We start from the raw sequence: 22,058 nt of genomic DNA on the forward strand, positions 1-22,058 counted from the left end.
CTGTATGGACCAGTATCTCCTCAGATGAGACCACGGGCAAAAGGGAGTGTGAAGAAGATAGCCGTTCTAGCTTGGGCGCCATGGCATTCTTTACAAACAGGAGTGACTGGGCACTGCTGGTTGCTAGAGGATACCTGGTGAAAAACACGTGCTGTGCAGCCCTGCTCTCATGGACGACTTCTCTGAGCACCTCAGGAACCATTTGTATGTGTGAAAATTCTCTCTTTATATCCAAATCCTTTCCATTGCCTACTCCAATAAGGTATTTTTTTCGGAAATATTTCAGAATTTTTTTTTCTGCCCTCAGTTTGCCACTTATCTATCTTATTTGAAAATATGTTTTAAGTCCCCTTTTTTTGTTACTTTATATGGTGGTAGCACTATGTAAAATATGTAAGTCAATCAGGCAGCTCTATGAAAAATCTGTGGACATAGAACAGAAAGTCCAGTTTGCCCTCCTGTGTTATAGCATTGAGGATAAGTGAAAGGCTGCCAGGTACATCAGATGTTTATTGTTTGAATCCAGGTGACTTCAGTGGCGGAGTGTCAGTTGACCAGAACCTTGCTGTGAGGAGACAAGCACAAATCAACTCCCTAGGGTCCTCACAGTGTGGTGCCTCCTGCTCACCTAACCCTACCCTGCCCAGTTTTCATGTCCTTTGGCTCCAATGTGACAAAGGATTCTGTCAGCCTGATGTTGTATCTGATTTGCCACTAATGCCTTTTTCCCCCATAGAAGAAGTCAGACATTTCCAAAATAGTGAGACTCTTCTGTCAGTAGATGAATGGAAGGTGTTAGTGCTGACGGGAAATACAGGAGCTCAAGCCAATGTCAAGCTCTGGGTGTATGGAGATGCAGGAGTCACTGGGCCAATAAGTCTGCGAAAGGACAGCTCAGAGCAGCTCTTCCTTCCAGGACAGGAGGATGAATTTCAGGTAAACAACACTGGCAGTAATATTTTCCTGTGAACATTTCAAAGGTGGTTCTGTAATGTAACAGTGTTTGTGTGTGTGTGTGTGTGTGTGTCTGTGTGTGTGTCTATATGATCTGTCTGTCTCTCCTATATAAAATGAATCTCTGGTCTTTCAGAATGCCTGTAAGTTAATAATGCCTATTGTAGCAATCAAAGGAATTATTTTTGCTCACATACCTTATTCAAGCAAGGAAAGTTGTAGAAAAAATTGCTGTCTTTAAAGAGAGTTTATTTTAGGCCATGGGTTTGAAACTGGCCCTATAAACTGTCAACTTCCACTCAATTTATAACCAGTTTATAAGCTGGATAGAGTTCCTTCTGATAATGAAAACACTTCTTTTATATACTTGCATATACTTTTAGATGTTGCTCAGCTGAGCTATACAGGTGTGAAATTATTTTCTTTTTATAAAATTATTTTTTATCTTTTTAATTAAAAAAGTTTTGAGAACGAAATCATTTTCTTGGCATCTTCACAGGCCATGTTTTTAAGCTCTGCCCACGCCCATTCTAATTTCTCTCTCCTTTACTTCTTAGAGTCAGAGAACACTGTGCTGCTTAGGTTTGCATGTGGCTGATTGCCTCTCCTAGTTCCTCAGAGCTTTGCCCAAGTTTCAATTAGGACAATTGCATTCCACTTCACTAATCCACCCTTCCACCCTCACTGCCTGTGAAAGCTGTGTGGCTCTTCGGTGTGCTGTTAAACAGCAGTCACTTTCTCTGGAGGGTATTCCTTTTGCATCCTAAGGCTGTCTAGAGAATAGGGAATGATTGAGGATAACTCATGTTGCCAGGAAGCCAAGGCTATTTGGGGCTACAGTACCTGGCAATCACTAATACCCAAATGGTTTCTAGATTTTGAGACTTGAGCCTGTCATTCTATTTTTGTAATCATTAAATTAATTTTCATTGAAGAAAAGCAGTTGTCTGAAGTTGTGAGGAGTGCTTTGGCTCCATCCACAGACTGTCATACCTTATACAAATATATATTTCAAAAGATTATTTGAAGATGATTGTTTAGAATTCAGAATGTGTATGTATGGTTAGATCCCTAAGTCACCCCACAAAAGTCGAATTTTCCCATAATATACCTTGTGGTATATGTATTTACATGCTGATAAATCCTATCAATTTTTTTTGAAAAATTTACTTAGGGTCAAATCTTGGAATGGATGGTACAGATTCTCAGTCTTGATTGCACATTGGAATTACCTGGGGAGATTTAAAAACTACTGATGCTTGATTCCACCTCCAGAAATTGTAGTTTAATTTGTCTGAGGTACAGTCTCAGTACTGGAGTTTTTAGATGCTTCCCAAGTGATTCTAAAGTGCAACCAAGGTTGAGAATCCTGGATATAGGACTAGACTGCAAATCAGGTGAGCGGGATTGGAGTCCTTGCTTCCCAGATGTTAGCTATGTGACTTCGAATATGCCACTTAATTTCTCCAGACCAGCATTATCTTTATGTATAGAATATAGACAATAATATCGATTCTTTCTAAATTTCAAGATAGTCTGATGACAAAAAGAGAAAATGTGTACAAATTAAAAAGGAACCCTATAGACGTATAGGAAAAGTCATAAACTGGTTAAGAACAGAAGCCTTGGAGTCATAGAGATCAGGTTCCAATCACCCTGTCACTGGTTCTGTGATTTTAAATAGACTGATTAGCCTAACTAATCCTCAGTTTCCCACTTAGTACAAGGTGGGTAATAATACTCACTTAAAAGCCTTGCTGTGAAGTTTAAAGAATGCCTGGGAAGGTGTGTGCCATGCATTGCACCTGGTACATGGGAAGTGCTCTACAGATGACAGATAACAGGCACAAAGGACTCTCCCTCTGCTGGTAGACGGCTCAGGATATGTTTTCTACCAGCCTCTGTCATTTACTGTGAAGTGTGAATAGCTCTAAATTACTACCTCAGTGGTGGAGATTGGGGCTACATATGGAAGCCCCCAGGCGTGTAGAGTCTTGTGGACTCCAGACCAGCAGAATGGGTATGCCTGGGAGCTTGTTAGACATGCAGAATTTTGGTTCCCATCCTAGACCTACTGGATCAGAATCTGCATTTTAAGAAGATCCCCAGGTAATTTGTGTGTGCACTAAAGTTTGAGAAGCACTGGTCTAGGGGTTAATGGGCACTGGGATTGGGGCCTTATGATAGTTCGAGAATTCTAAATTAGGATGAATTGACTTATTCCTATGCTCTCTGTCTGTCTGTCTCTCTCTCTCTCTCTCTCTCTCTCTCTCTCTGTGTCTCTCTCTCCTCTGTGGACATTGATTCCCTTATTCCTTTTCACTGGCATCATTTGCCACTTCTAAGTTTGTCTTTCATTCTCTTTTTCTTCTTTCCAGTCCTGAAGTGAGCATATAGCCATTTTTGAGGACAATGTAGGAATTTTTTATTCAACTTGGGTTCAAATTTTGCTTTTGGAATTTTCTGTTTATCCAGCTGTGTATCTTTAGACAAATTACTGAACCTCTTTGAGTTTCTTTGTATTTTAAAGTAGATGCTTAAAAAAGCCTTACCCTTCACAGGGCGACTGTGTAGATTGGAAGGGACTATGCATGTCAAGTCTTATCCCCTGGCTGGCACAGAACTGAGTGGCAGCTAGTTCTGCTCTTCTGCAGTAACAGGCAGATAGGTGTCAAGTCACATGTACTTGGTAACCAGACTGCTCAGATATCCCTTGATTGTTTTCACTTAGATTGTGAAGAAAAGAAGTTTACACTTAAGTGGTAATAGATTCTTGGGACAATGAAAGGATATTTAAAGTGTGGTTTACCTTTTAGAGACAAACTAGCCTCAAACTGGAGGATAACTTCTTGCTTTCTCTGGGAGAACAGAGCTAGCCTCTGAGTTCTGCCACTGAAACCAGCTCTGGGAATAAGGGAGTGGGGGAAAATTGGCTGTTGGGGATTAACAGCCTTATTTTTCTTCTTCACAGTTGACACCAGCATAATTTCTCTTGACCTGGTATTGAGACAGGCCCAGGGCTGTTCTAGCTGCTGCAGTCTGTAGGGGAAAGTGGTGGTGGGCACTTAAAAAGGATAATTCTAAGCATGGGAACTGGGTATGAAAGAGGAGTTCTAATAGTTTCTGTGTCACCTGGTTGTCCCAGCTCTTTCAGGGTCTAGTCTATAGATAGGCAGTGGTGTAAGTTAGACATAATATCCAAGTGCCTGCCTATTTATATCTCTAGTCTGCAGAGGTAGATTGCTACCTGAAGTAGAAATAATGACAATGGCTATTACTTAAGCCATTAAGTAATAAAGTGGTATATTACATTTTTAAAAAATCTTCAAGGTTCAGTGTCCTGGACATATTTTATTATACTGAAAATATCTGCCTATAAATCTATCTCCCTTGCTAGACTGTATATTTCTCCAAGTTAGAGATTGTGCCATCATTTTCATCTTCACATACCTGTGGTCTTGCACATTGCTTATTGTTTTAATATACACTTATTTAGTTGAACTGAAAATTTTATTAAATAAGCATTATAACAATTCAACAGATAAAGAAATTGAGGACAAGAGATGTAAAAACCATATTTTACTCAGTTTACAACAGCCAGGCTTCCAGTTGAGCTCAAAGTGATTCCAAAGCCAGTTCTCCACAATGCTAGCTGGATTGACACATACTCTTGGGTCATGTCAAAAACTAAATCAGTACCCATATTCTGTGGGTGGGTGTGCTTCTCTTCCTTGGACTTAGAACATCTGTATCTTACCCTAAGTATCAACGAAGATAGGATTTTCAGAGTGCAAGGAAGTTCTAGACTCACACTTTCCTGAAGCTTGTAGAAGTCACCATATTTAGCATTTCTTTGGTGAAAAAAATTTTTTTAAATTTCTTAAAATACAAGCCCATCTTTCTGTCATTGGAACTCAGAAAGTGTTGGCTTCCAGTGAGAAATGTGTGGTAGTTGGAGAACTGAGCATATGTGTATTCTTCATCCTCTTCTCTCATTGACTCCTTCTGCATATTTTTAGTCAAGTCTCATGATATTTCCATCTCATGCTCTGTGTCTGTGAGGTTTACTGATAGCTTCTTGAGGGCACTTCATTTCTAGACTTTGAAAGATTTCCTGAGAGCTTTTTAACTATTAGGAACAAAAAATTCATTTAGTGTAAAGAAAAGAATTTTTAAATGTGCTTAATTTAAAACATTCTGATTTTTTTTCTTTTTTGTATTTCATTCAGGTTGAATTAAGAAGCATTGGAAACATATATAAGATAAGGATAGGACATGATGGAACCAGTGGACAACCTGATTGGAACTTGCAGAAGGTAGTCATGTTTCTTATTTTGTTCTTCACAGTTATTCTCTGATGGAAAGAAGCAAGCAGGCTATGCAAAGCAGTGAAAATGATATTTTCCTAACTACAGATGCCCCTTGACTTCCAGTAGGGTTATGTCTCTGTAAACCCATGGTAAATAAAAAATATCCTAAGTCAAAAATCAATTTAATGCCAGTGACACAGCAGATGGTTCCCTACTTACTATGGTTTGACTTAAGATTTTTCGACTTCATAATGGCATGAAAGTGACATCTATTCAATAGAAACTGTAAGGTCATACAGAGCACTCTGACTTATGGTGGGTTACTTCCCAATAAACCCATCATAATCTCAAGAAATTGTAAGTTGAACCATGGTAAGTTGAGGACTATCTGTATTGTAAATACTGTGAACAAAATATTGTGGACATAACACTGTAAACAAATATGGTTCATTCTTGTGAAAGGTTTTTTCAAATAACATATTTATGGTTATATTTGAAAAGGTAATATGTGTTCATAGAAGAAATCTGAAGAATACAGTGAAGTGTAAGAATAAAAATGAGTTGTTATTCATTGATCATTAGATGACCACTCTGGTGATGCATATTTTTTTTTCAAATCTTTTTTCTGTGAATATCTTTCATGGTTCCTTGCAGGCTCATGTACTTTCTCTCTCTCGGTATGGATATAGATACACACACACACACATGCACACATGTGTAAATATCAGTGTAAATATAGCCATGTGCCACATAGTGATGTTTTGATTAACAATGGACTGTGTATACAGTGGTGGTCCCATAAGAATGTTAATGCAGCTGAAAAATTCTTACTACCTAGTGATGTCATAGCTGTTGTAATGTCCTAGTGTAATGAATTACTCATGTGTTTGTGGTGATGCAGATGTAAACAAACCTACTGTGCTGCCAATTGTATAAAAATGTAGCACATTCAATTATGTATAGTACATAATACTTGCTAATATAAGCAACTATGTTACTGAGATGTGATATATATATATATATATATATATAATACCATATACTTTAATCACTTAGAGTCTACTCATTCTACTTATTAACAAAAAGTTAACTGTAAAAAAGCCTCAGGCAGGCTTTCAGGAAGTATTCCAGAAGAAGGCATTATTATCATAGGAGATGACAGCTTCATGTATGTTGTTCCCTTGAATATCTTCCAATGGGACAAGATGTGGAGGTGTGAGGCAGTAATATAGGTGATTCTGACATTGTGCAGGCCTAGGCGAATATGTATGTTTATGCCTTCATTTTTAACAAGAAAGTTTAAAGTTAAAAACAAATAAAGAAAAAAAAAAGCTTATGGAATAAGGATATAAAGAAAGAAAATATTTTTGTATGACTATACAGTGTGTTTTTGTTTTAAGCTAAGTGTTATTACAGAAGAATCAAAAGATTTTTAAAAATTAAATGTTTATTATGGAAGAAGGAAAAATATTTTTTATGAATTTAGTGTAGCCTAAGTGTGCAGAGTTAATGAAGTCTACAGTGCACAGTAATGTCCTAGGCCTTCACATTCACTCACCACTCACTCACTCACTCACCCAGAGCAACTTCCATCTTGCAGGCTCCATTCATGGCAAATGCCCTATACAAGTGTACCGTTTTTATCTTTTATGCTATATTTTTACTTTACCTTTTCTATGTTTAATATGTTTAGATATGTAAATATTTACCATTGTGTTACAATTGTTTGTAGTATAGTAACATGCTGTACAGGTGTGTAGCCTGTAAGCAATAAGCTATACCAAATAGCCTATGTGTGTAGTAGGCTATTCCATCTAGGTTTGTATAAGTGCACTCTGTGATGTTTACACAATAATGAAATTGCCTAACACTGCATTTCTTGGAAAGTATCTCCATTATTAAACCACACGTGAATATATATAAAAACATATGTATAAATAAATGCCTTAAATATGTACACATAAATACACACACACACACACACACACACACACACACATATATATGTTTATATGTGCTTTGCCCTTTTAGTGAAATTGAATCATGCTATGTATGCACTTTGGGATACTGGTTTTTTATTTTTATTTTTTATTTAATAATGGCAGTAATAACAATAATAATAATAATGAGTATTTTCTGAGTACTTAACATTAGCCACCTACCTTACAAATATCACTGTATTTCTGCCTAATAGCAGCTCTTTGATTTAGGTAACATTAATATCTTATTTTATATATAAGAAAATTGAGAGTCGATAAAGTTAAGTAATTTGCCTGAGTTCCTCAGTAAATGGAAGTGATTAACATATGCCACCTACTTTATAAATACCACTATATTTCTACCTAATAGCAACTCTTTGATTTAGGTATCATTAATATCCTATTATACATATGAGAAAACTAAGGTTCGATAAAGTTAAGTAATTCGCCTGAGGTTCCTCGATAAATGATCTTACTGCGTGGTGGACTCCAGAGACTGAGATCTTAAGCACTATCATTGGGCCTTAAGTTTATTTTCAAAAATAGATGATAATTAAACTGTTAAAGGACTTGAGATTTCGGTATGGAAGCACTAGATTATAGTGGAATCAGATGAAATGGTTTCAATCATAGAACATCTTTGCTTTCTGGCTTTAAATACTGTATCTGTCACTGGTTCCTTTACAGTACATGATATGTTATTCCAAAATGCTTGAGGTTTCAAATTTGGAATACCACTGATAGAATCTAGCAAAATATTTCTTTCTTTTTAAGTGTTTCTTAATTTTATCTGTGATTTTTATTATTGTATTTTTGGTTATATAATGAAAGCAATTGAGAAAAATGTTAATTTTGCTGAAATGTTTATTGTAGTATTTCTTAGCACATGTCTATATAGTGAAATGTTTTCTAATCATACAGGAACAGGTAAATATGTTCCAGTCAGTGGGTCAAGAAATATATACTTAGCACCTAATATATGCCCTGAATTATGCTAGTTGATATGGAGGATGTGAGGAAACCATTTGGTGACTTCAAAGTTTTCTATTTAGAAGCATTGAAAGAATTTGAAGTAGAGAACAGCAGTGACCTTTTAAGAAGATGCAAAAACCATGGAACCTGCAAAGTGTAGTAAAATCACAAGCTCTGTGCCTGTGAATTACTGGGAAAGGCGAGTCAGAACGTTTTAGAAGAAACTTAACCATGAGTTAAGTGGGCCTGAAGTCAATAGCGTGGCTTGTGCTTTCTCTGGGACCTGTGAGTGAGAAAAGTGGTTGAGAAGTATAGCAACATCACCATGTAGTGATTCTTCAACTAGAGGAAAAAACATCTCTCGCAGAAGCCATCCAAGGCAGGAGCACTCAGTTCTGGGAACCAAGTGAGGCGTCATCCATTCCTCTGGTCAGTGGTAAAGGCTTCTGTGAAGAGTAAAGTGGGTAGAAAATTCATTAATTGATCAAATTGAGCAACTCAAACTGTAATTACCAAAGCAATGTAAGAGAAGGGACTTTTCCTATAGCTTACTTTACTTTTTATTGTGAAGTGATTTCAAATTTACTTTAAAAATTACAAGAATGGAACAAAGAACTCTAATTTCACCCAGAGTCCCAGTTGTTAAGGTTGTTTCTCATCTAGTTTACCATTCCCTGTTAAAATATATATATGTGTGTATGTATGTGTGTGTTTTAAGCATTTGAGAAATATTTACTGACATGATATCCTTTTATTCTTCCGTTAATATCTTATTCACCATAAAATTTTTACCCACTAATTTTAGGATTCATTGATTATTCTTGCCTTAATCAGTTATTACTGTGATGGTTGCCAAATGGTGATTTTTATATTCTATTGTTATTTCTCTATCTATTAATTGGCATTCTGCTACAAGGTAGAACTTCTTCCTTCTCCCCATTTCAAAATTTCATTTATTTATTTATGCCAGTGTGTATTTGCAGATTCTTACTATATTTGATGGGTTAATCTTTTTTAAACATAATTTGCTTTGATGCTGAAATCATCCTTCATTTTGTCCTGTAAGCCTCTATGTCACTGTGTGTTCTATGAGGACGTCTTTACTTTCTGATTTGAGAAGATGTTTCAGGCTTACCTAGCATTTTCTTTTCCTAAGCCCTGGAATTACCCACTTCTCAAGGAGTCCTGGTTTAATTTAGTGGAGAATGGTGTTTAGACACCAGTATTTATGTGAGCCATTCAGAGAAGTTACTTTCCTCGCTAATGCCCACTCACTTCAGCTCTGAGGCCACTTCCCCTGATGTGAAAAGCCCATGCTCCTGCTTTCCCAATATGCTCCCCAATAAATATTTCCAATTTGGGAAACACTGAGTTTCCCACATGAGTTTTGAAAACACTGAATTTTTCATTCCTCTCTTGGAGAGTCACAATGCAAATAAATATAGCAAAGGCTCTGGGATGCCCTGTGGTAAGGAAATATGTTTAACAGCATTTCCAAAACTAAATTCACCATGGGGTCATATTTTTCAGGTAAAATCTATTAACATTCTGTGAAAGGAATACTGTGCATTACTGTAGGGGTTTGAGGCATTTGGGGTTTGATTTAGGAAAAAGATATGACCATGGTGCAGAGGCAGTAGCACACATATTTTATTAGGTGATGTTGTGACAAGGTTGCATGTGGAGGAAGTCCCCTCCAGCAGGAATATGTCCAGAAACCAGAGTGCAGGTCTATACTCAAAAGAAGAGGGCAAGGGAGCTCCCTAAGGAGCCTAGGTGATGCCTCTGAGTGCGTAGTGGGGGACATGTGTCAGAGAGCCCTGAAGGGATGGTTATGACATGTTGCATCCTAAATACGTAAAACAATTTGTTCCCCAATGAGAGGCAAAGTGTCTATTTGCAAAGCTGAAATAGTTTCCTTGTGTTTGAATGATCTTTACATAGACTGGAATTTGTCAGACACAAGCTGTTTGACCTTGTTTAGGTAGAGTCGCTTGATAAATACGTAGACCTACAGATATTTTATTACCATCTCTTACAGTTCTATTCAAGCATATAGAAAAAATTCTGTATAGATGACTACCACCTTCTGTCTGATAATTAAACTCCAGTCATTATTTCTTCTCTCAGTATTTCACAAATACACTGGGAGTTTATTGCTATACAGTACAAAATTTTATTCCTCCACATGCATTTGCTCAGTGGCACAATTCAGAAATATTTATGTCTTTTGTATAGTCTTCTTAATCAGTATTTCCCTTTTTTTATATTATATGGACTATGCTAATCAAATTAACTTTATATTTTAGGACAGGTTAGGGCCAAGGCAATTTTTAAATACATAGATTTCAGTGTGTCAGGGTGGGAGAGAGCACAAGTCTCTCCTTGGACTTTGGTGCTAAAATAAACAATAACACAGATATATAAAAGTATACAATTGTACTCATATTCAGAAAGCAATTGTACTCATATTCAAGGTATTTTATCAAGTATTACTAGAAGAGTTGGAAGAGTTCTGTTGGTCTTTTGAACATGCCAACATGACCAAGATGCCGTTCTTGTCTTCAAAGAACACATTCCACAATTAACCTGACTATAGACCAGATTGTGCTTAGTTATCCATAAAGTTGTCATTGTAATTGTCCCAGTGAAAATGACACACGCTCTCTCTACATCTGTCTTCCAAAAGATTTATGGAGAGAACTAAATTGATTTCTCCCTTTTTTCAAGTTCTGAGCAGAAAGATTGGGTAACCTGACCTAGATGTTATGTTCTCATTACTGAATTCTCTAACATGTTAATTCAGGCATTGTACATACCACCATATGTCTGTTCCAGTCAGCTATTTTTAGGATATGTATTTAATCACTTTGTTGAAATTTTTAAAAGTAATCCAGAGATTTTAAGTTTCTAAGAAACAAGAATGAGTTTTTATGGTAATGTTCTCTTGTGAAACAGCTAGTATTTGCTGTTGTCAATCAGCAGGGGGAGCTTAGCAAATGAACTTTAGTTTCTATTGAAGTCACTCCTAAAATTGTTCCGATTCATTTAGGAAATGAAAACAAATGCTGAATATTTTATGTGATAAGGCACTGCTGTGTCCTTTTCCTTTTTTTAAAACATTTTGTTTATTTGCTTAATTTCAAGGAAAATTAATATATGTTTCAGTGAAAAAATGGTTTTGGAAATTGACCCTTTTTCTCTTTCTCATCTAGCCCAACATAAAGTTTGGCTTTGAAGCTTAATATCAGTGTACTTTTTCCTCAGTCTTATCAACTCTTTCATAGTACTCAGATTTGGCAGTTCTGTGTCAGAGCTAAAGCAAAAGTCAAGGCTTTGGATCTTTTTAGTATTGATAGAATAATACTAGATGATGCTTCAGTCTGAAAGCCAAAAGAAAATGCTATTTCCAAAAAAGAAAATGATTGGTTTTACAATGACCAAAGGCTGCCTTCTGTGAACTTGGAAAATCTGAAAGTCTGTCATTATAAGGACATATGCCATGAGGGTCCCCCTGTTGATGATCAACCATTTATAGCCAATAGCTATTCATCTTGTGATGAACAATGCAAGCACTTATGGAATGTTAGTGTTTGGGAGAAGCTGTTGTTTCTAAACAAGTGTTTGTGGAAATTAATCCTAATGTCCCAAGTAACAGTGGGTGAAAATCTAGTTTCTGACATACCATTTTGATCAGGGAACACCTGCCCATTTCATGATACTCTGGCACTTTGGGGCTTTTGATTTAGTGGTGGGTCTTGTGATGTCATTCAGAGTCATAAACGTTTTTTTCCTTGATCATGCTTTAGAGGCCTTTGTGAAGGTCTGACTTGCTATTTGAGTCATATTAATACACGTTAACCAACTGTGCTGTCTAGCATCCAAAATACTATTATAGAATATTAATCCAAGTCACCATACTAATTTCAGGTAATGGGTAGCTTGGACCCAAAACAAGATGGCTGTAACTGAACATAGATAGATAGTAATTAACTTTGAATATTGAAAAAAAAATGATAAGAACACATTTTAGCAAATGCTGTTAAATAAAGCTAATAATTGTTTTTGAATCTTAGGTTTTCTATTTTTTTCTTCTCTGAAATTGACTTTGACTCTTTCAAATTGAGGTAACTTTAGAGTTGAAGTCAAAAGACTTGAAAGATATTTAATTTCTAGAAAGTTAAAAATCACTTTTTCTCTAGGTTTTTCTTGTAAAATAGAGCTCAGCAGTACTTGGTATCTCGCAAGTTGTGAATATTAAGTGAAAAAAAAAAAACTGAATCAGACCTTTTTGATTCCCTCATCCAACGTGCTTCTCCTTCAGTCTTGTTTGTCTGAATAGACGGTGTCACTGCCCACCTAGGTATATAAACCAGAACCCTACGAATTTTCCTAGCTTGTTTTATTTCCCTTCCCTTCAAAATCCAATCCCTCAGGAATCCCCTGCTCACTCTATTGCTGAAACATACCTCAATGTTGTCTATTTTTCTCCATCTTATTACCATCACTTTACTCCAAGTTGCCATTTTTTCTCTTCTCTCTGCTCTATAGGTCCCTTATGATAGCCTTCCAGCTCCCCTCACCACCCCAGTATCCAGATTTCAAAGAGCAGCCACAGTGATCTCTTATAAACATCAGTCAGATCATGTCCCCTCATTTAATCTGTCCCCTGCCCACTTCTTTCTCTGCCCCTTCTCATGTGGTGGAAGCCACACTGGTCTTCTCCTGCTTTAGAGGTTCTTTGGTACACAGTATAAAGGGAGCCTGCATTTGCTCTTGATCACATCAGTTATTTTCTTTATAACACATCCCTTATCTGGTATTTTGTATTTGTTTATTGTCTGACATCCACTGGAAAGTGAGTGACTTAAGAACAGGAACTTTATATTATTCAGTGTTATAATCCCAACTCCTAGAGTATTGCCTGTCATGTAGTAGATGTTAGATAAATATTTGTGGAATGAATGAATAAATGAAACACATTTTGTTGTTTAACAAATATTTATAATACGTGAAATACGACTGGGTGCAGTGGTTCACACCTGTAATCCCAGCACTTTGAGAGGCCCAGTCTGGAGGTTCTCTTGAGCCCAGGAGTTCAAGACCAGCCTGGGCAACATGAGAAGATCCCTGTCTCTACAGAAATTAAAATATTAGCTGGATGTGCTGCACTAAGCTGAGATTGCACAATCGCACTCCAGCCTGGGTGACAGAGTGAGACCTTGTCTCAAATATATAGCCTGTAGAATCTTGGAGGTTTGGCCCATTTACACAGAGTTAGCGGCGAGATAAGGCCAGAGCCCCTTCTCTTGACCCATGGCCTGATGTTATCTCCAGTGTCTGGACTGCTTCTGCAGCACATGTTTGCTCTGCATTAACTGGATAAATAGACTCAAGTAGGATAGGAATTCTCTCGAAACCTTTGATTCTTCTAAGCCTTTGAGTTGAAGTGGGTCATAGATTTTGGTGAATTCGTTATTATTTTAACCTACTGCTGCTTGATATGATATGGTGACCTACTTGATATGAGCCCCAGGCTGTGCTGAGATTACCTAAATTAGGTAAGAAATGGCTTTTTTTTTTTTTTTTAAGTTTTAAAGTATCTCATAAATACTTCTAGTTCCTTTTCATTTCCAGTTACCTCTTCACTTCAGGGTTCTAGAAAGAACCACATAAAGGAAAGATCGAGTTCTGAAATGCAGTAAGAAAAATAGTTTGTTTTTGAGGATTTTCTAGTTCAGTGAACAGCAGGAGGCACCAGCTTCTTCTCACAAAATCTCCAGGCAAATGTTTAATCTCAAAAGACTCCAGTAGTTTATAGAAACATTCTCAAAGTTGTGCCAGCTTATTTGAACCAAAGATAAATTCATATATTTGATAGTCCCTGAGTCAGTTGTAAATACCATGGTTGGTCCTCTTGTACAGTCCTTGTAACAAGTAGGGTGTTATCACAAGGCACAGGATGAGAAATAAGGACACTTAGAGTTAAGCTTTGACTTTGTGTCTTATTTGCAAGAACACTTAAAGCGTTCTCTGTGAATATATTTAAACCTTACATTTTCATATTTCTGGCTACACAAAGAATATGTTAATGACTGACATGAGTGCCCCATCCGCCATCCTCAGTACCAGATCTCATAGAGTACTGTAAATACTTTGTGTCCAACAAACGTGTTGGTGACTATTTGCCTTTATTTTTTCAGAAAAAAACTTTGTGTTTCTGGAATCTGTAGTGAGAGTAGAAGTATTACTCTTTTTTTTTTTTTTTTTTTAATAGAACAAAGGTTTATGATATTTCAGAGCAGGATTTCTGAAAGGACTTTTTTCTCAACCCTTCTCATCCTAATGTATTCTTTGTCTTATATCCGGTGTTTATCTTACATCCAGTGTCCAGCAGACAACTGACCACGTGGGTAGCTCTCAGGAAGTATTTGTTGACTCTGGTTCTGTATCATTTCTCCTCCAAGAAGAGATAAGATTATTTTTATTTATTTTGTTTAGGATTAAATAAAATGGGTGAAGAGTGTTTTATAAAAAAAGGTAGAATGCAAATACGGATGGTGGCAATTGTTGTTGGTTATTAATTACATTTAGTCAGGATGTGGAGCGAGGCTAGGGGCAGAGGGCAGCTGGCTCACTCTGCCCTCAAAACCCTGAGTCTTCTGGCCACAGTGATGACCCTCCCTCTGACCCAGCGGGACCTGATCCTTGCTCCATTGCTCTCTAGGTTGACATTAAAGACAGGCACTAAGAACAGTTAGAGAAAGGTCTCAGGGGAGGACATTTTATCTCTTCAAAGAAGAGATAAAGCCTTCGAGAGAAGTTGGGATAGTGCCAGTCCCTACAGTTTAAAGAGGAATGGTCTTCTTTTTCTTAAAAGTTCCCCTCTGAGGTACAAAGAACCAGAATATGAGTCATTTTAGGGAAAGCAGGCAAGGATTGCACAGGAGCCCAGGAGATTAGAAGTGCTGGAGAGCTTCCTTGGAAGGATGGGATGCATGGGAGACCTGGCTCAGAGGACAGCTTTGGAATTGCAAAGCTTTGGAGGTTTCTTTTTTCAAAGTTAGAGGTTTTGCCTTTTGTTTATGAACTCCTTGACTGATGGGCTAGAGAATTTATGGAGAGGCCCAGGAGAGAGGAAGCAGGAGAAGATACTTCAGGTTGGCTAAGGGGAGGAGAGGCAACGGAGGCCTTTAGTTGTCTTTCCAGCAGGTCGTGGTCAGGTCTTCTAAGTACTGTAGGAGTCAGGGAATTGGAATAGAATTTTGCATTCTGGTAATAGACAACTGAATGGCTAAATTTTTTCTTGTGCAGTCTCTAGGAGGATGTTGAAGAGTGAGGAACGACAAACAATCCCAAATAATTGTTAAGAATTCTGATCTCTAATCTCTGACATTAATTTTGATACAATTATTACTAATAACAATAAACATGTGTTGAGCACTCATGGTATATATGATCACTTTTAAAGTTTATGCCACAGTAAGGTAGATACTGTCATTATCCCAATGGAGAACATTGAAGTTTGGAGCACTAGGCAATTCCCATATTACATAGCTAGCATGTGGATCTAGAAAGAAGTGCTTTTACTTCTAGACACAAAAACTACCCTCTTACTGTTAACTGGAAAATTAGATGTTCTGAAATCAAGCTCTCTTACACTATTCCTAGGTATCACCACCCATTCTTGAGAAAATTCTGCTTTGGGAAGTAACTTCTATGTGTAATCATTTACAGTTTACAAACTGTTTTCCAAAAGGCATTTTGATCTTATTTTATTACGTAAGGCACTTTTCATCTTGGTGAGCTATGATGCCAGTTTTGCAAATGAGGGCCTGAAGATGACAGATCCTCCTGTGGAATTTTTATAAAACTGCTCAGTGAACTGCCATGTTTGCAATGGTTTGTTTTTGAACTGCATGGTGGGAGGAGGTGGTTCTGACACTTTTTACTTTGAAAACATTTAACCTTTGATTTAACTCACCATCACAAGATGGCTGTTGCTCACTGATCCACCAAAAAATGAGGTAAAAAAACTTTCATACTTGTTTTCATTAATCTTTCTTAATTGTATGCATAGCTCACATTTATTTCAGTGGTTAATGGTTAAGGCCATACACCTGGTAAGTAGCAGTGCCAAGACATAAACCAAGGTCTTGAAATTCAAATCCAGGTTTGTTTCACTTGCCACATGCCTTCTACTGAGTCCTGCCATTAGCTATCATAAAACTGGGCTTAAACATCGTGGTTGTCCTGGAATTTTGCCCTTCTTGCTAATTTAACAATTGAAAAAATTATTTTGTGAAAATAAAAACAAACACAACTGGAGATTACCTAGATTCTTTGTTTTTCTGTTTTGAGACGTCATGACTTTGAAGGTAAATGGAACTCATTTAGAGCCCTTACCATGAAGGCTTTTGCAGTGGTGTTAGTGTGATTGCACTTAAGTCAAAATGAGGCTCTCTCTTATCAGTGGGCTCTTCTAAGGTTGAAGGGATAGTGGGGCCTCAGAAACCAGAGGCGTCTTGCCAATTTACATTCAGAGGTTAATGTAGAAGAAGAACCTGTTGAAGTTTTAGGTAGTATGACCTTGTAATCACTTAACATTGTTGTAGGTTCTCAGAAACTATGACTTCAAGCAAAAATTGGTATAACGAAACTAATTTACCATAGGCTAACCGATATAAACAAGAGTTAAATTTCTTTCTTTCTTTTTTTTAACCTACAATGTCTGTCAGCTAATAATAGGAGTTAAATTTCTAGAGCATATTTCTGGTCCCAAAAACATCACCAAACTTCTAAAGTCCAAAACACTTCAAATATTAACTATTGAAATAAATGTGAACTATACATAAATTTAGTAAAGATTAATGAAGACAAGAAAGTTTTTAGCCCATGTTTGGTGAATCAGTGAGTGATAGCATCCGCAGTTATGGTGAGTTAAATCAAGGAATAAATGTTTGCAAAGGGAAATTGTCAGGACCACCTCTTCCCACCATACAGTTCAAAAACCATCACAAACATGGCAACTGACTGAGCCCTTTCTTCCTCTAATTGTTTATTGTTGTACATTTGTATGATTATTATAGACATTACAAATTATTACTTGATAATCATTTGTATTCATTTCTTCATTCATTTTTCAACCTGCTTATGCCAGTTCAGGGTTGTGGGTGGGCAGAGCCTGTCCTAGCAGCTCAGGGTGCAAGGGTGGGAACTGACCATGTCATCATCCCATTGCAGGGCACACTCACACCCACACCCACACCCACACACATGCACTCACTCACACACACCCCTACACTCTCTCACACTGGGACCATGTAGACACGCCAGTTCCTCTAACATACAGAGCTTTGGGATGTTGGAGGAAACTGGAGGACCTGGAGAAAACTCATGAAGACTTAGGGAAAACATGCAAACTCCACGGAGACAGTGGCCCCTGTCTGAATAAAGAATGATATCATCCAAAGAGAACGCTTCCAAGTTCAGTAGAATATATTATATTAACCTTTTTAATATTAATCTATGTGTATGTGTGTGTGTATATATATATGTTGCTACTGTTAATAGGAAGTATTTATATAGCTCATATAAGGTTTTACACATTTATTACATATAATCTCATTTAATATCCAGGGTAACCATATGAGATAGTCATTATTTCTATTTTAAAGATGAGAAAACTGATATTCAAAGTAGTTACATGATTTCTCATGTTCAGTTGGAAATGCCAGAGCTAGACTTTGGCCATGGTTTTTCTAGCTGTCCAGTGTTCCTTTCGAGACCTCTTTTCTGGAGCAAGTAAGATACAGTCATCACTCATTAATGATCAGGTCTGCTGAGTTAGTCTGTAACCTGTGCTGACAAATACCTGTTTCATATAGTTATTCATTTAATCATTCATTCAAAAAACCACCCAAGAACTGCCTTGTGAAATCTTGAGGCAGTATCGAGATGGGTAGGACATGGTCCCTTCCCTCAAATCAGTCGAATATTAGCTGCTAAATCATGAGTGGAGAGGCTGCCATGGATCACAAAGTAGGGTTGCTGAACCAAAGTGGGGGCTCACAAAACACTTCTTAGAAGAGGTTATGTGTAAGCTATGAAGGATGGGCAGACTCATCATGGTAATGAGTCAGGATGAAAACTGTTCTAAGCAGAGCTACAAGTGTATGTGAAAACTGACATGAGAGGCAATGTGGCCAGGTGAAGAACCATGAACAGATCAGTCCAACTAGAACATAGCACATGAGGGAGAAGTTTCTAGCAAGATTATGATCCAACCATGAACTGCTCATTGTATTGAGGATTTGGGATTTTATACTGTAGGAAGGACGGTTAAAAAAGTTGTATGCGGCCGGGCGCGGTGGCTCAAGCCTGTAATCCCAGCACTTTGGGAGGCCGAGGCGGGTGGATCACGAGGTCAAGAGATCGAGACCATCCTGGTCAACATGGTGAAACCCCGTCTCTACTAATACAAAAAAATTAGCTGGGCACGGTGGCGCGTGCCTGTAATCCCAGCTACTCAGGAGGCTGAGGCAGGAGAATTGCCTGAACCCAGGAGGCGGAGGTTGCGGTGAGCCGAGATCGCGCCATTGCACTCCAGCCTGGGTATCAAGAGCGAAACTCCGTCTCAAAAAAAAAAAAAAAAAAAAGTTGTATGCAGTGTGCAAATGATCAGATTTCTGTTTTAAAATAATCTCTTTAAACAGGCTAAAGGCAGGGTTGGAGGAGAGCAAGAACAGCAGCAAGCTGGAAGAACAAGCCACTTAAGAAATGGTGGCACCTGCTGCTAAGGCCAGGAGGCAAAAGGAATTGAGGAGGGACAGGGACTTATTTAGAAAATTAGCTGGAATCTTAAAAGGATGAGGACATTTTTATCTATTGTGATAGGAGGCAAGGCAAACAATTGTGCAGTTACTTCTGGAAGTCCTCTGCTAGTCTGCTGGCATGTGAAGGGGAAGATAAAGGGAATGGGCCTTTGTATGGAACAGCCACCAAAGGGGAAGGCTGTCGAGGGGTCTGTAGAGGATTCACTGGGCTTGGGGGAAAGGCAGCTGCCTGCATGCTGGAAGGTGCAGGCATTTGGGATATGGCAACTAGGGGTAGAAATACACTTAAAAGGCATTCAATTTTTTTTTTTCAAGTTCTGATGTGTAGCATGCTTTGGCGACTCATATGAACACAAAATCTCCTTTGGAGTTCTCTTAGATTGCTTTTTTAAAAATCACTACCACAGGTGAAATTGAGAGCTTTGAATCTGCTAGAGTCCATTTCAAATCTTCAAGCCTCCATTTTATTATCTATAAGATTGAAATAATTTTACCAGTCTGATTGGTTATGGTTGAAAGATAATTAAAATAAGGCACTTAGCATAATATGTGGCAAATAAAAATTGCCTAATAAGCAACTGATGCTACTGCTACTAGTAAGTTGGCGCAAAAGTAACTGTGGTTTTGTCATTAAAAGTGATGGCAAAATGGCAATTACTTCTGCACCAACCTACTACTACCACTACTAACAACCATCACCAGTATCACCGTCATCAGAGTATGCAGTGAATTTTTGCAACCCCTGGGGTGCATTTCAAATTGCAGATTCTTTGAGAAATTGGAGATCACACAATTTGGTCATTTTTTCTTCTAATTCCAGGTGACCATGCAACATACAAAAAGCAAGAAGATCCTAGATTTTGCAACAAACGCGTGGCTCTCTCAGATCCAGGCAGATGGAGATGATGTCTGTGAACTTCCTGTAGTAAAAGGAGGACAAGCTATTTTTCCACGTGTGTTACTAATCTTCAGTAGGATCTAGTCCATAGACAAAGTCTTTGGTAGTTGCTTAAATTTGCTTCTAAACTATTTTGTAATAGAATATTTTTCCTGCTTCTAAGAGAGTTGTTTTACTCTTGAGAAGTGACTTTTTCAGTGTCACAGCATGAGTTGCTGGTGGATATGAGATTAAATGTAATCTCAAAATTGTTCGTGTGGCCCAGCTGTAGTCACAGAGGCCGAGGCTGTGAGAAACAAGAAACGCCGTGACTGTGACTCACCTAGCTTCGCCTGGGGCCAGCTTACCTCGTCATTTGATTTCTTTCCTTATCAAACCTTACATCATTTTAAACTTTAAACATAATGCACAATAACAGTCACCTTTACCACTAAAATACTAAGCATAAAATGTCCTCTTATGTCATATATAGAACAACCTTTTAAAAAATCTTTTGCTTCTCTTTCTGAAAAAGCAATAAACCTTGTGGCCATTTGTTCATAGTGTAAAAATGCCCATTTGTAATTAAAAATAATTAAAGCCCAAAAGTCAATAGACACAGAAAGTTCAGATTAGAGGAATTCTCTCATATATATATGATATATTTATCATATATATGATATATATATTTATCATATATTTTATGATAAACATAATTACATATAATCTCATTTAATATCCACACTAACCATATGAGATATGTATTTATCATAAAATATATGTATGATATGTTTATCATACATATATTTTATGATAAATATAATTATATATAATCTCATTTAATATCCACACTAACCATATGAGATAGTCATTATTTCATAACTCACATCAAAATATATATATGATATATATATATTTTACTATAGCCTGAAAACCTATCGATCTGGGTTCTGTTTGTATGGATTCCAGGGTAATGTATTTCCTCTTGTTTTCTCTCCCTGTTGCTTTGCCAGTAGTGAGATACCAGGTTGACGTCTACACTGGGCAGCTGAAGCATGCAGAAACAGAGTCCGAGATTTTCCTTTGTCTCTTTGGGGAGAGGGGAGACTCTGGCCTCAGACTGCTACACAAATCTAACATGCCAGTAAAATTTCAAAGAGGACAGGTGAGTCTATATAAATAACTTCCCAGATTCTTAACAATCTCTCTCAAGATGTCTATATATGATTTAAAATTTCAGAGGTGCTTGGTACTCTTCAAATTTTAGTTTTAAGACATCTTTAACACATTTTCCCGACCTGACTTCCTAATGTGCTTTGTTTTGGAAGTTGTTCTTGCAAGAAAAATGGGACACACTAACCCAATAGTAAGTAATAGAACAAAGAAAAGATATAAAAATTAGTGATTGTGTGAGAAAAAGAAAAACAATGAACTGAAAAGATGAGGAAATATACATGATGTGTGTGTGTGTGCGCATGCGCTCTCTCAGGCTTGAAAGTTATAAGGCATTATTTTAAAAGAGCAGGCCATAGTGTATAACTATGCAACAATTTTGCATGTTCTTCGCATGTACCCAAAACCTAAAATACAATAAAAAAAAGAGCAAGTCATAGAAATGCCATTATACTATATTTCATATAATAACACATTGGTCTTTAATCTTTAAAACATCCTGAATGGAGCCAAGTGTGTTATTTTGACACCTAAGCCCCTCCTTATTTCCTTTTGTCCTTATAGACAAGCATAAGTCTTTCTACATATTAGTTCTTTGAGAAGTTGCAGTAGAATATTGTTAATGTTATTTTTTGTATATGGAAAGAAGGTACTATTTGAGGGTCTGAAATTAAGCTTGGGGATTATATAATCTAAAGGCATATTTTAAAGGAAGAAAGGCTCCTTAAACCAGTTAGAGAGGGCTGTTTCTCAGACCTTTTGTTGTAGTTTGTGAAACATTATGGAACATTGGCTATCTTAAAACTCACCTATACATTTTATTTGTCACTGTTGATTATATGAAAGCTCTCATCAGAATGAATAGGAAAGCTACTTCTGCTATGGGTGAGACAAAAGCAAAATTCGGTCTAACTTTTGCTATCATGAATGAATTATTAATTTGAAGCAGAAACAGTTT

The 22,058-nt window shown here is 37.2% G+C and overlaps 1 protein-coding gene across 1 annotated transcript in view; it reads left to right on the forward strand.

Annotated features, from left to right (window-relative positions):
- Positions 1-22,058, forward strand: part of RP1 (RP1 axonemal microtubule associated) — a 306,195-nt gene that overhangs the window by 160,477 nt on the left and 123,660 nt on the right. Inside the window, exons 18-21 of the mRNA XM_064384191.1 lie at positions 737-936; positions 5,184-5,270; positions 19,871-20,003; positions 20,941-21,092. Of these exons, the coding sequence (XP_064240261.1) occupies positions 737-936; positions 5,184-5,270; positions 19,871-20,003; positions 20,941-21,092 (572 nt within the window). The remainder of the gene's footprint in view (positions 1-736; positions 937-5,183; positions 5,271-19,870; positions 20,004-20,940; positions 21,093-22,058) is intronic.

Source organism: Aotus nancymaae, unplaced genomic scaffold (genome assembly GCF_030222135.1).
Source record: "Aotus nancymaae isolate 86718 unplaced genomic scaffold, 86718_ANA_hifiasm-v0.15.2.pri h1tg000036l, whole genome shotgun sequence".
Classification (NCBI taxonomy): Eukaryota; Metazoa; Chordata; class Mammalia; order Primates; family Aotidae; genus Aotus; species Aotus nancymaae.